The sequence below is a fragment of the Volvox carteri genome, assembly GCF_000143455.1.
Source record: "Volvox carteri f. nagariensis unplaced genomic scaffold VOLCAscaffold_45, whole genome shotgun sequence".
Classification (NCBI taxonomy): Eukaryota; Viridiplantae; Chlorophyta; class Chlorophyceae; order Chlamydomonadales; family Volvocaceae; genus Volvox; species Volvox carteri.
In genome coordinates this window covers 104,249-116,067 of record NW_003307588.1, presented here as the reverse complement: position 1 = coordinate 116,067, position 11,819 = coordinate 104,249, and the positions used below count along the sequence as shown (strand labels likewise).

The 11,819-nt window shown below is 55.2% G+C and overlaps 2 protein-coding genes across 2 annotated transcripts in view; both read left to right on the top strand.

The window, feature by feature from the left end:
- Positions 1-92: 92 nt before the first annotated feature.
- Positions 93-7,220, top strand: VOLCADRAFT_95560 (uncharacterized protein; the record flags this gene model as incomplete). Its single annotated transcript, XM_002954720.1, has 12 exons — positions 93-128; positions 975-1,013; positions 1,701-1,917; positions 2,235-2,266; positions 3,262-3,468; positions 3,759-3,942; positions 4,375-4,473; positions 4,952-5,019; positions 5,389-5,506; positions 6,220-6,356; positions 6,767-6,782; positions 7,033-7,220. 12 exons carry the CDS (start codon positions 93-95, stop codon positions 7,218-7,220), a joined length of 1,341 nt encoding a protein of 446 aa, XP_002954766.1.
- Positions 7,221-10,785: 3,565 nt separating this feature from the next.
- VOLCADRAFT_95559 (uncharacterized protein) overlaps positions 10,786-11,819 on the top strand; it is a gene marked incomplete at both ends in the record, with an annotated part of 3,039 nt that continues 2,005 nt past the window's right edge. Inside the window, 3 exons of the mRNA XM_002954719.1 lie at positions 10,786-10,909; positions 11,087-11,361; positions 11,507-11,656. Of these exons, the coding sequence (XP_002954765.1) occupies positions 10,786-10,909; positions 11,087-11,361; positions 11,507-11,656 (549 nt within the window). The remainder of the gene's footprint in view (positions 10,910-11,086; positions 11,362-11,506; positions 11,657-11,819) is intronic.

Here is an 11,819-nt window from a genome sequence, read left to right as displayed (position 1 = left end):
TACGACACCTGCCTATCTGGATTGATTGAAAAAATGCAGGAGTATGGGCCGGCTCCTATTAGCCAGTTAGCGTGGATTCTAAGATAACTGAGATGCTAAAAGTCGGGCACAATACTGAATTATGCAAAGTAAGCAAACTTAGATGTCATTTAGGTAAAAGCAAATTGTGATAAACTCGATGCTTTACTCAGTTTGTTTCGGTGCACGGTGAACTTACCGCCTGAGACACCTGAGGGGGTAAGCTCGCGAAATATAATTATTTTCTTTAACAGTTCAGAGTAATATCCCATACGAGATGTTGCGTTTTCCGCTTCGGTTAGCTGCGCAATTGCAACGCATGCAAAGAAAGTGACTGCCATGGCCATTTCAGTCCATGTTCCGTCCATATTCAAATCAACCTATGTATTCTTGTAGTTTATACCGGATCCTTGTATTATGATAACGAAGCAAACAAGCAAGAGAAATTGCCGTACGATTGCCGCTGGCATAGCATAGAAGCATGCGATGGTTAGCCAAAGTTTAGTAGGGTGAAACGCCAGCTGTCTTAACCTAACTAGAGGCCGCTATGGCTAATGGAAGCCGGCCCTATCGCTGCTACTAAAGTGATCACCATACTTATGGTCCATGTTAGGCAACCATTTATTTGTCTAGTTCACATCACATCTATCCTTGAGATCTTGTGACCACACCACGAAAGACGCCGCTTGTCGCCTACATTTCGACAACGCCTCCCGAGCAAACCCTTCTGCGTGGCTAGGGGGCACAGTTTCTTGCCCACATGGCAGATAACGGATTCGAACGCACCAAGGTTGGCCGGGCGCTCCGGAGGTCTTGGCGGTGGGCGTTTCTCGGACTAGCCCCACACCTTGCCTTATCTCACCGGCCATTCTTGAAGCCCCCGACAACACCCCTTCCTTCCCATTCCCGCATTACATTCCCCCGTCTGAGGCATCTCTTCCGGCTGTGCGATGCAGGTTGGTGTCCTTGGAGGCGGCTCCTGGGGCACAGCACTGGTGAGAAACCCCTGCCCCAGCCCCCGAGCTTCCTTTTCGTCCCCAGTGCCTCTGCCGTCCTCTGCTGTCTTGCGTGCGCGGATGTTGCTTTGTGGCCTCCAGCTCATATTGACTGGGAGGGGTCCGGGGTCTACAGCTTTAATCCTGAACCGCCTAATCCTAAGAACTAAGAATCCTGATTAAGGATCTCCTGACATGGACCCTGCCATCCCAGCTTCCCCCTGCCCAAAACACATGCCCAACCTCGCCTTCTGCCAATCCTTCAAATCCGGCCGACGCCCACACATCACTGCGGCTTGCATTGTTCTCCCTCCCGCATTCGCACCGCCGGTCCGGAGCCCGCTGGGCCTGACGCCGGGGACGACCATGCCGCCATGCCGGCCCCCTGGCCCCCGGGGGCACTCCCGCACGGTCTAACCCCCACCCCACCCCACCCCACCCCACCCCGGTGGTGTACTCCGGTTCCGTTTCTCGTGTCTCTGTATTTGTATTCCTGCTATCCTGCATCTGTGGCCTAGACTAGACCAACACAGGCCCAGTCCATTAGCTCCTCAGCGGCTCTGTCCTCAGCCAAAGGTTAACACACATGGCACCCTCCGCCCTCACACTCGTACACACGCGCGCATCCCCACACCGATTTCTCCCACCCCCAATCTCCCCCCACCTCCCCCCCGGGCGCGGCGGTAGGCCATCCACTGCGCCCGTCTGGGTCACGACACCGTGTTGTGGGCCCGTGGGGCGGCCACCGTGGACTCCATCAACCTGCGCCACGAGAACCCGCAGTACCTCCCCGGCTTCCCCTGCCCCCCTGCCCTGACCGCCTCATGCGACCTGGAGGGGGTCATCAAGCGGAGCGAGCTGATGCTGATGGTCGTACCCACGCAGTACATTGTGGCCACACTGGGTAGGGGGGGGAAAGGGGGGGAAAGGGTTGTGGGGAGAGAGGGGGAAGAGGGGAAAGGGGGGGAAAGGGTTGTGGGGAGAAGAAGGGGGGGGAGAGGGGGAGGCGAGGGGAGGGTTGGGGCGGATGAGGGTTCGAGTTAGGGTTCCTCTCAGTTCCTGTCGGACAAACGCCCTCCGCCAGATTAGCAGCGTCCTTCCGTTTTATGGATCACCATCATCATACCACCATCATCAAACCATCGTCAAACCATACCGGCAACGCGTCCTCTTCCCTCTCTCCTTTCCTCTTGTCTATCTGTCTGTCCGTCTGTCTGTCAGGGGAGGCAGCCCGAGCACTCCGACCCCACCAGGTGAAGGGGGTGGGGTGAAAGCAGTGTTTTTCTTTTCAATTTTGCCGGTGAATTTTCCAGTCCGAACGGAGGAATAGGTTTTTAGTCGCGGGAATAAAAGTATTCCGAATCTGTAAGGCGCTTGGGGGGGCTCCGCCCCCCCCAGAACCCCCCCGATGAGTTACAGTTTACTTCGTGCAAACGCCGTGGGGAATGCCGCAACACGCGCACACCACAATCTCTCAAACACTGATCGAATAGAGTTCGTTCACCATCGTTCGTCTTGCATCATGTTGAAAGATAACACTATACGACTTTCCGGGTTGCAGAAGTAATGATGCATAGCAGCAATGGACCGGAACCACCAAGCGCAGCCTGTTTCCTGGACCATCGCGATTGTCTCCATATGACGAACGTTGATGTTTGGCCCGCTCGCTGTTGACAACCGGAGTGGCGTCATTGTCGTCGGCTGGCTGCAGCATTGCGCCCACATTCCCTACGACCTCTATACCGTCTTCATTAAGGTCGCTAATGGCTTCAGTGAAATTTTATATCTGCTTTAATGACCTAACACGCTTTGGGAGCTTCGGGTCAATGTTTTGCAGCGTTTGGTCCGGTCAGAAACAGTCCGATTCCTCGTTGACTTTCGGGCGTGAGCTTCCTAGCAGTATCCATGGCATTAAAGTACTATGATATGGTTAACATGTATGTCTCCTACAAGATTCTAGCGGGTTTGGCATGGACAGTCCATTTTTGGCTGGAGGAATGAACTTGCACGGTCGGAACATTATTTATTCTTAACTTTCAGAACCATGAACATTTTTTATTCCGAATTCGGAATATATTCCGCAAAAAAAACGCTGGGTGAAAGGTTGGCTGGGGCTGTTGCTGGGGCTGATGGACTTGTAGCAGGGGTGTTAGGGGTGAGGGTGAGGCAAGGGGATGATCGTAATGGTGATCCGGACATAAATCGTCATAAATGATACCCAGAAACAACCCCCAAAACCCCCAAACAGATTCTCGTGAGCTGCTCCAAGGGTATTTCCTTGTCCTCGCTGGAGACGGTGGACGAGCTGCTGCAGGGAGTAGTGCCGTACGAGTTCCGGAGCCGACTGGCCTACTTGTCTGGACCCTCCTTTGCGGCGGAGGTGGCGACGGGGCAGCCCACGGCAGTTACGGTGGCAGCGAAGGCAAGGAAAAGGGGGGGAGGAGAGAGAGGGCCCGTGAGGGGGGAGAAGGCGTAATGGCACGCGCGCGCGCGTGTGTGTGTGTGTAGGGGAAGGCCCCGGGTAATGGGGAGAGAACGGGGGGCGGAGGTGATAAACAACGCGAGATTGGCCTCGTGCGTGTGTATTCTGTGGGCCATGGGGCCCCCGGAGAAAGCAGCTCATCAGAAACCATTGAGGCGGTGGGCGTTAAGGAGTTCCTAATCCCTCTTTCCCCCCGTTTCCCCCGTCCCTCTTTCCCTGACATATACACGTACCTACATACATACACACACGCACGCACGCAGGACGACCAGTTGGCTGCCCGGGTCCAGTCTCTGTTATCCAGCCCGCGGTTCAGGTGCTACCGCAGCACGGACGTTGTGGGGGTGGAGATGGCGGGGGCGCTCAAGAACGTGCTGGCCATCGCGTGCGGCATTTCCGACGGACTGGGTTTCGGAAACAACGCCAGAGCGGCGCTCATCACCCGGGGTGAGGGAGGGAGGGAGGGAGGGAAAGAGGGAGGGAGGGAAAGAGGGAGGGAGGGAAAGGGGGAAAGAGGGCGGGAGGGAGGGAAAGGGGTGGAGATGGCGGAGGTTTGTCGTGTGCGCCGCTGCTCAACACACATACATACACACATACACACATACACACACATACACACACACGCACACACATACACACACATACACACACATACACACACACGCACATTAGATGCATACACCGTGGACGCCAAGGTGAGATGCCTCATCGCCGCACTCCCTGTTATTTCCCATTCCAGCCACAACCAGCCATCGAGGTCGTAGTAATACCTCCGGTGCCATGTGCGCCTGGATGCCACGAGATCCCCCCTCCTGTACCCCCTCCTCCTGGCCTCGGTAATCCCCCCTACCCCCTACCCCCTACCTGGGGGCCCCCCAGGTCTGTACGAGATTACGAAGCTGGCCGTGGCCCGGGGGGGTAACCCACTGACCATGTCGGGGCTGGCGGGTATGGGAGACGTAGTGCTGACGTGCACAGGTGCGTGTATGTATGTATGTATGTATGTGGGGGCCCCACCGATGGGTGTAGGTGTGATTTAGTAGTTAGTAAATGTCGCGAAGAACGCCTCGTTGGGGTTGGGTGGGTGAGTGGGTGAGTGGGTGATGAGGCGGCGGCGGAGCGCGCGCTGGGAGTGTCGGGTGTTTCTTAGATTCCGTGAACGGACACCATTCCGTACTGATATTGCAGTACTGGTTGCCAAATGCCGTACCACTCACTCTAAAGGAGAAAGGGATTCGGACCCGGGTCCACAAAATTAAACTCCACCATCACACTCATCACACACACACACATTTCAAACGCCTTCCCGCGGCCATGACTGCTCTTCCCCCCCTCTCTCTGGACCTTGGACCCCGGCACCTCATTTCTGAATTATTCTTCCTCGCCTGGTGATGATTCCCCTCCCCCTGGTGGGCCCTACGGTGCCCGTAAATGGTGATGTGGGCCTTATGTCCAGGTGACCTGAGCCGTAACCGCACTGTGGGGCTACGACTGGGTCGGGGCGAGCGATTGCGGGACATCCAGGTGCGTCCGGGTGGGGGGGGTAAGAAAGACGAACCACACACGATTGATGCTGCTGCCAGGGCGGGTGGGGGGGGTGTTGGGGTTTGGGGTGGGTGGGGAGGGAAATGGAGTTGAGGGGTTGGGAGTTTTGGTTTTTTTCCTTAATGGTAGTGGGGGAGTGGGTTAATTTTAAGGGTGGATATGGCATACTGGATTTCGCTCCATGGCCTGGTAGTTATGCAGCCCTCTCGTCCGCCATGCTCTCGTCTCGCGGCAGTTGCTGATGTCGGCTGCTGACTCTTTAGTTCACATCTTTGCATCACGTCTTCGCAGTTCAACCCATCCCACCCCACCCCTCCCCACCCCTCCCAAACCCCTCACCAAGCGAAGGCCTCCATGGGCGGTGCGGTGGCCGAGGGGGTGCCGACCGCAGTGGCCATCCGTACACTGGCTCGCAAGCTCGGAGTGGAGTGCCCCATCATGGAGGGAATACATCGGGTCATACACGGTAGGTTTGTACGGAAGAGGGTACGGCAGAGTGTCGTATGATGTACGAGCTAGCTCAGTTGATCAGTGGTCTCACGGCCCCTTGTGTCTGCAGAGACTGTGTGTGTGTGTGTGTGTGTGTACACATTCGCACACGCGCATATCCATACACACACACTTCCACATACATGTATACATGCATAGCATGCATATATATACATGCTTACTTATGGCAGGTGGCTGGCACAAGTTAAGGCCTAACTTCTGTTCCCGGAGGTTCCGGGTTCAAATCTGCCTGCCGACCTCTCGGTGTGTGAGGGGTGTTGAACTGGGAGGTGGGCCCCCATCTTGTGGACGGTGTAGGACGTGATTACATCAACTTGTGAGCTGACCAGGAACTAAGTTGAGGCGCCGTTGATCCGCTAGATTTGGTTGGATGCTGGTGGTGAGTTGCGGAACCCAACGAATACATTCTGAAATCGGATGGGGTGAATGGATTAGGGTGCCCCTCTCGCAGGTGAGAGCAGGGACTGCCCCGGGAAAGGGGGCCGTTGGTGAAGCTATACCACCCTGTAACAATATCATACATACATACATACATACATACATACATACATACATACATACATACATACATACATACATACATACATACATACATACATACGTACATACATACATACCACGGGATGCGACCACCCGTGTGCATCTCCCCCCTCCTCCCCGGCCCCCCAGAGGGTGCAAACGCCCAGGAGGTGGTGACTGAGGTGATGAGTCGGGAGCTCAAGCCCGAGGTGGCGCCGGACATCATCCGGGGGGTGCTCACAAACAACGGAGGAACCAACAGCAACCACCACAACCACCTCTTGGAGGTGCGGGGGGAGGCGGAGGTGGCGGTTGACGCGGCCAGCGGCAGCGGGAGCACGTTCAACATCCTGAGGGCTGGCACGGGGGAGGGGAAGGGGAAGGGGAAGGAAGCGGAGGGGGGGGAGAGTGGTGGGGTGGTGACGGTGAAGGGGCCGTTGGCGGCCTCGGCCTCGGCGGCTGTGGCGGCAGTGGCAGCTGCTTCTGGGGCGGCGGCGGCGGTTGCGGTGGTGGGATTGGTGTCTTTGTGCCGGCGGCGGGGATGACGACTGGATAAACGGGAAGGTCGGGTCCTCCTGGTTTGGAGCATTAGTTCAACCTGGTGGAGGTGGGGAGGGCATGGGGCATGGGACCGACCCATGGGTCGGGAGTACAGGACTCAGGACCCACCCTCCTGCGCGCTGCCCGGCCAACCAAGTGTCCGGCCCGGTCAGGTACGGTCGGCTGCTAGGTAGCTGCCAGGTAGCGGTACTGATGTACGTAGGATTTTGGATGCAGGGTTACGCTCGTTCACGGTTTGAAGCAGGAGTAGAAGCAGCAGAAGCAGCAGTTTGCTGGTGGCAGTGATGAGTATGAGTATGATGAGGATGATGAAGGTGAAGGTGAGGATGATGGTCACCAGGCATGTATGATGTGTGGGACAGGGGGGTCATATCTTCACCCTCTGCGGCCGCCACCCGGCAGACCCTGCCTTCCCCGGTATTTCGGGGCACCCTAATCCAGCCACCCTAGCCAACTTCTCAGTGGATCGTTCAGGTTCCGCACCCACCACCGGCATCCAACGGAATCTGCCGGATCAACGGCGGCTCAACTCCATTCCTGGTCAGCTCGCAAGTCAAGTTTATCCCAGGTCACCACCGTCCATCGACTAGGGGCACTATATTGCCTTCCACCATCGGAAGGTTTTTCGACCCTGACAGGTCTCGATCCCGGAACCTCCGGGGGCATCAGTGTGTGCTTTAGTAGTGCCTGAACTGTGTAAGGGAGTATGGTGATAAGGGGTGGTGGTGGCAGGGGTGGTGGCGAATAATGTATTGGCGCGGGTGGTAATGCGAGCAGTGGTGTTCGTGACAGCTGTGGCAGGTGCCCTCCCCCGATGCCCCCACCTGCCGGGTACGCCCCCCCGGGGTAAGCGTGAGCCTGAAGTCCTGAAGTGGAGCTGCACCCGGCCACCCTACATGAGCCGTACGGGGGCCCTGTGTGTGTCAGGGGGGGCGGAGGGGGTCCGTGACGGTTGTAGGCTGCTCCTGACAGACAAGGACGGAAAGGATCGCACATACATCTCTTTCAAACAAATAAACATACATACATACATATGTGACTCACCGCATTTTTATCTATCTATCTATCTATCTATCTATCTATCTGTTTACCTATCTATCTAAATATGTACCTGCCTATCGAACTGAACACTGGAGATTCGCATACACAGCTAGACACCGGAAGAAAGCTATACGTGGAAGAGGCGCTCTGGAGGTGGTGGAGAGGACGGGAGGACTGTTGTGAGACGGCGAACACTGGGGGTATCTTTTCTATCTCTCCATCCTTTGCTTAAGCCATATGCGTCATGGTGTTTTGTCGAGGGGTGTCCGACTACCACAACGGTAATGTACCGGTGGCCACAACGGTATCCAACTGTCGTGGTGGCACAGCGAGTGAGGGAGTGGGCGAGTGAGCATCCTCACCCACATTCGTATCCACATTACGGTTACAAAGTTTCTGGCTCGTGATGACTGACTGTCAATGTGAGTGAGAGAGAAAGAAAGGAGGGGATGTACGGAGTGGTGGACCCGATCCCCCGAGTGGGGAAACGCCGCGTACGGATCCATCCAGTGCTGTTCCTGCTGGCCGCTTGGCGGTTGGCGGTTGGTGAATACGTTTTGGTGAATGTACGTGTGTGTACATATCTTTCCCAACGTACGTTCTCGTGCACTGCCTGAAGTGTGAAGGTGTGTGGTGCCATGCATGGTATTGTGTGGTGCGCGGTCCACATGCATGAGAGAGTGTGTCTGTGTGTGTGTGTGTCTGTGTGTGTCTGAGTGTGTGTCTGTGTGTGTCTCGATGGCCGTCGTGGAGTTCTCGCATCGTGGAGCTCGCATCCTTGCGTTGCTGAACTGTGCTGAGGAAAATCGTCGTAGGGTGGTCGCGAGGGGTACGTCGTAGGGTGGTCGCGGCCCTCGGTCGGTGGCTTCGAGTGGGTTCCCTGGAGTTGAAACACAGCGCCTATCTATCCCGAAATCTGCGCAATCTGATCAAGCTGTGATCGCGTCACCATCGTCATACTGATGATGAGGGAAAATTGGTGTTAGGATGAAAAAGCATCAGTGCGATTGCGCTCGTCGCGCACGTATGTCAGTCCATCAACAGACGGGATCGGGAATTTCTGTAACGCCGATGTGCGGTGTCTGGTGTCTTTTTGTGGCCTCCTGGGTTTGTGAGTGAGAAAATGTGTCCTCAGTTGGTCTCGAAGGGGGGAAGCGGAATGGAAAGCGCGATGGATAGGTTGGCGGATTAAGGCTGTAAGGCTGTTGTCGTACACATCGCGCACACCACGCAGATAACAGTTCTGTGTGTGTGTGCGCGTGTGCGCGTGCGTGCGTGTGCGTGCGTGTGCGTGTGCGTGTGTGTGCGTGGGGGGGAGAGTTGGTTTACAGCTCCACTACGCCGGTCACCCTAACAACTGAATGTGTAGATGGGTGGTACCTGAACCTGAACGCTAAGGTCATAGTCCCGCTGGATGGACTGTCAGTTTGTAACATCCAGAACTCGCTCAACGGGAGTCCTTTTTAGGTTGCACCGCCCCACCTTTTCCCAATTATTAGACCAGCAGCAGCAGCAGCAGCAGCAGTAGGGCATGTATGTCCATTGTTCCGGAAGGGCAATGAAGTTCATCTAGCAGCGCTTGCGCGCATCAGAAGTACAAGGCCTAGTTATGGCGTCTCTGCGGCTGCAGGTATGATGTCCGACACGTACGGCATTAGAACATGGCAAGCATCACGCACGACTTGCGGCAGACGAACGAAGCCCTGCCCTATGTAATATGTATATGGATACGGAACGGGCTATAATCCTTTTCACCTTTCGGCGGCCTTCCCGACGGCATGTTCAGTGTTCAGGACGATTATTAAGGCAGCAGCAAGTTGCCTAGCTTTGTGAGACTAATGACCAGTCCTTTGATCAGAAACAGATGATTTGACGAGAAACGGTTACCACGTGCTTAGCAGATGCAGGGATCATGTGTTTCGACTTGTTCTTTTGGAAGACATCGTAAGACCGCCGTCTGTTGGATTTCTTAAATGGTTTTTTCTTTACATTATCTTCGTATACAGGTTATTTTATGCATGAATGCGGTGTTTTTAATATTTTATCTTAATAGCTAGGGCATCGCGATTCATTCAATGGGTTGTAGTTAGGATACACCTCCGCACAGCAACCTCAATTGGTTCAACGGCGAAAAATACCATAAGTAATGTGATGTGATAATAATAAGCATCTGAAATGCCGGATTCCGTATGTGCGGGTTCAGGGCCAACAGCTAGCGAGCCTGCTAGTGATTATGAAGCTTTTCATGCATACAGTAACATACAGGTAATATGTCCATCTTAGCATAGCATGTCATGTTGAGGCTGTTATCTTCAGGTTCAGACTGGTCTGCGGCAAATGTAGCAGCACTAAACAGCACGATCAGCAGCGTTAACAACGCTTAGCGAGTTTCAACGCACACAGCCAAGAACGGATTACCGCAGGCAGTAAAAGTACTGTCAAGCCCTTCAGGGGACCTTGCTAAGCCTAAATGTGCGGAGCTGCAGATGACACAGAGAATAGGTGCACCTCCTTCATTTCAGTTCGACAATCGACACGTTTTACACTTGTGGTCCCACTGATAGCAGGTTTTACGCGAAGATGGGTTAATGGCACTACTGGAAACCGCCAGCCAACGGTTTTTCGGTGGTCGCCTGCCGTTCTGTACGACTGAAACTACTGAAACAGCGGCGGACGCAAGTCAAGGGCGATACATAAACGAGCAGTCGGGGAACTTCTGCACCACTGCGATCCCCCAATCGTCCGGGCATCGCGGGGCGGTCAACAGATAGATAAACCTTTAGTTAGCTGCAGAACCTAAACGATTTGGGACGGGATTGCATTTACGTTTGATAAAAGGCTCCATATTGTCTTATCAAACATTTCTAATCCCCTGGTAAGCTAAAGTTGAGCTGTTCATCTTGGGCGCACCGATAGACATTTGGTTTTATGTTTAGCTTGTCATGCCAACAATAGACGCTAGCACCCTTCATCCTAACAGAATTGATATTATGTATTGCGCTCTTTTCCAGAATGGCAGCGTGCACGCTCATGCACACGGCCTCAGTGCCCACCGGTCTCAACGGCGTCCCGCTTGCTCCATGCCCTGTACTATAGCCACAGGTTCCTGTAAGGATGACGGAGCGATTGGCTTTGCTCCTATCCTGCTGGCTGATGGTTATCGTGGGATGCCTACGTACGACTGCCAGCGCCGAGCGCAGTCTTCTCCAGGCTTACCTCGAGACATTTCCGCCTTACGGTAGGTCGCATCGCCCCGCTTGGATAAAATCATGGATTTTGCGTTTCCAAGGCATTGAAAAGGAACGCTGGGCTCCATACATGGGGCTGGGCATGTATGTACTTCATGCGTTGAAGTCCACACAAACGACGTGTTTAGTCGCTCGATTCATGTTGCTGCTGCTGTTGCTGTGCACAGGCTGCAACCGCGACCCGCAGCAGTCCCGCTTCCGCCTCGACCCGGTCTACACCGTCAGCGGCAACCGCGTGTGCATGACTGCCCGCGTGGTGGACTGCGCCAAGCCGGGTTCGGACTGCTGTGACCCCAAGATTGACTTTTACAAGATCGAGCTGGACGTGAACAAGCAGTGCAAAGGCGCCGTGACGGGGTTCACGGTCAATGGAAAACCGGCCCTGGCACCCACATTCGACCCCTACGCCACCAACGATACAAAGGCAGTAATCAAGCTTACGGTGAGAGTAACACCTGAAGACCTTTTTGTTGAACACAAGCACAACAATGCGTTCCTTGCTTGCCTCCCTGAAACATAAACCTGATGCTTGGGAGTTGGGAATGCTAATGTTCTCCTGGTCGTCCCTTCCGTCGCTCCCTCCTCAGGGCCTGAATCTTGACCTGACGACTGCGGACGGCGCTGTGGTGTGCATGACGCTGGGCGGCTCGTGTCCCTCCATGGAGACACTCTGTGCGGAGGGCAACGGCTTCTGCAAGTATGCCGTCGTGCAAAGTGGAACGTGTGATTGCTGCCCCGTGGGCAAGCTAGGCTTCTTTGCGCCGCCACCGGCTCCGCTCCCACCCAGCCCTTCTCCCCCAAGCCCCTCGCCGCCTAGCCCTCTGCCGCCTTCACCCCGTCCTCCCAGCCCCTCGCCCCCTAGTCCGATGCCGCCGAGTCCCCGTCCGCCGTCGCCGCTTC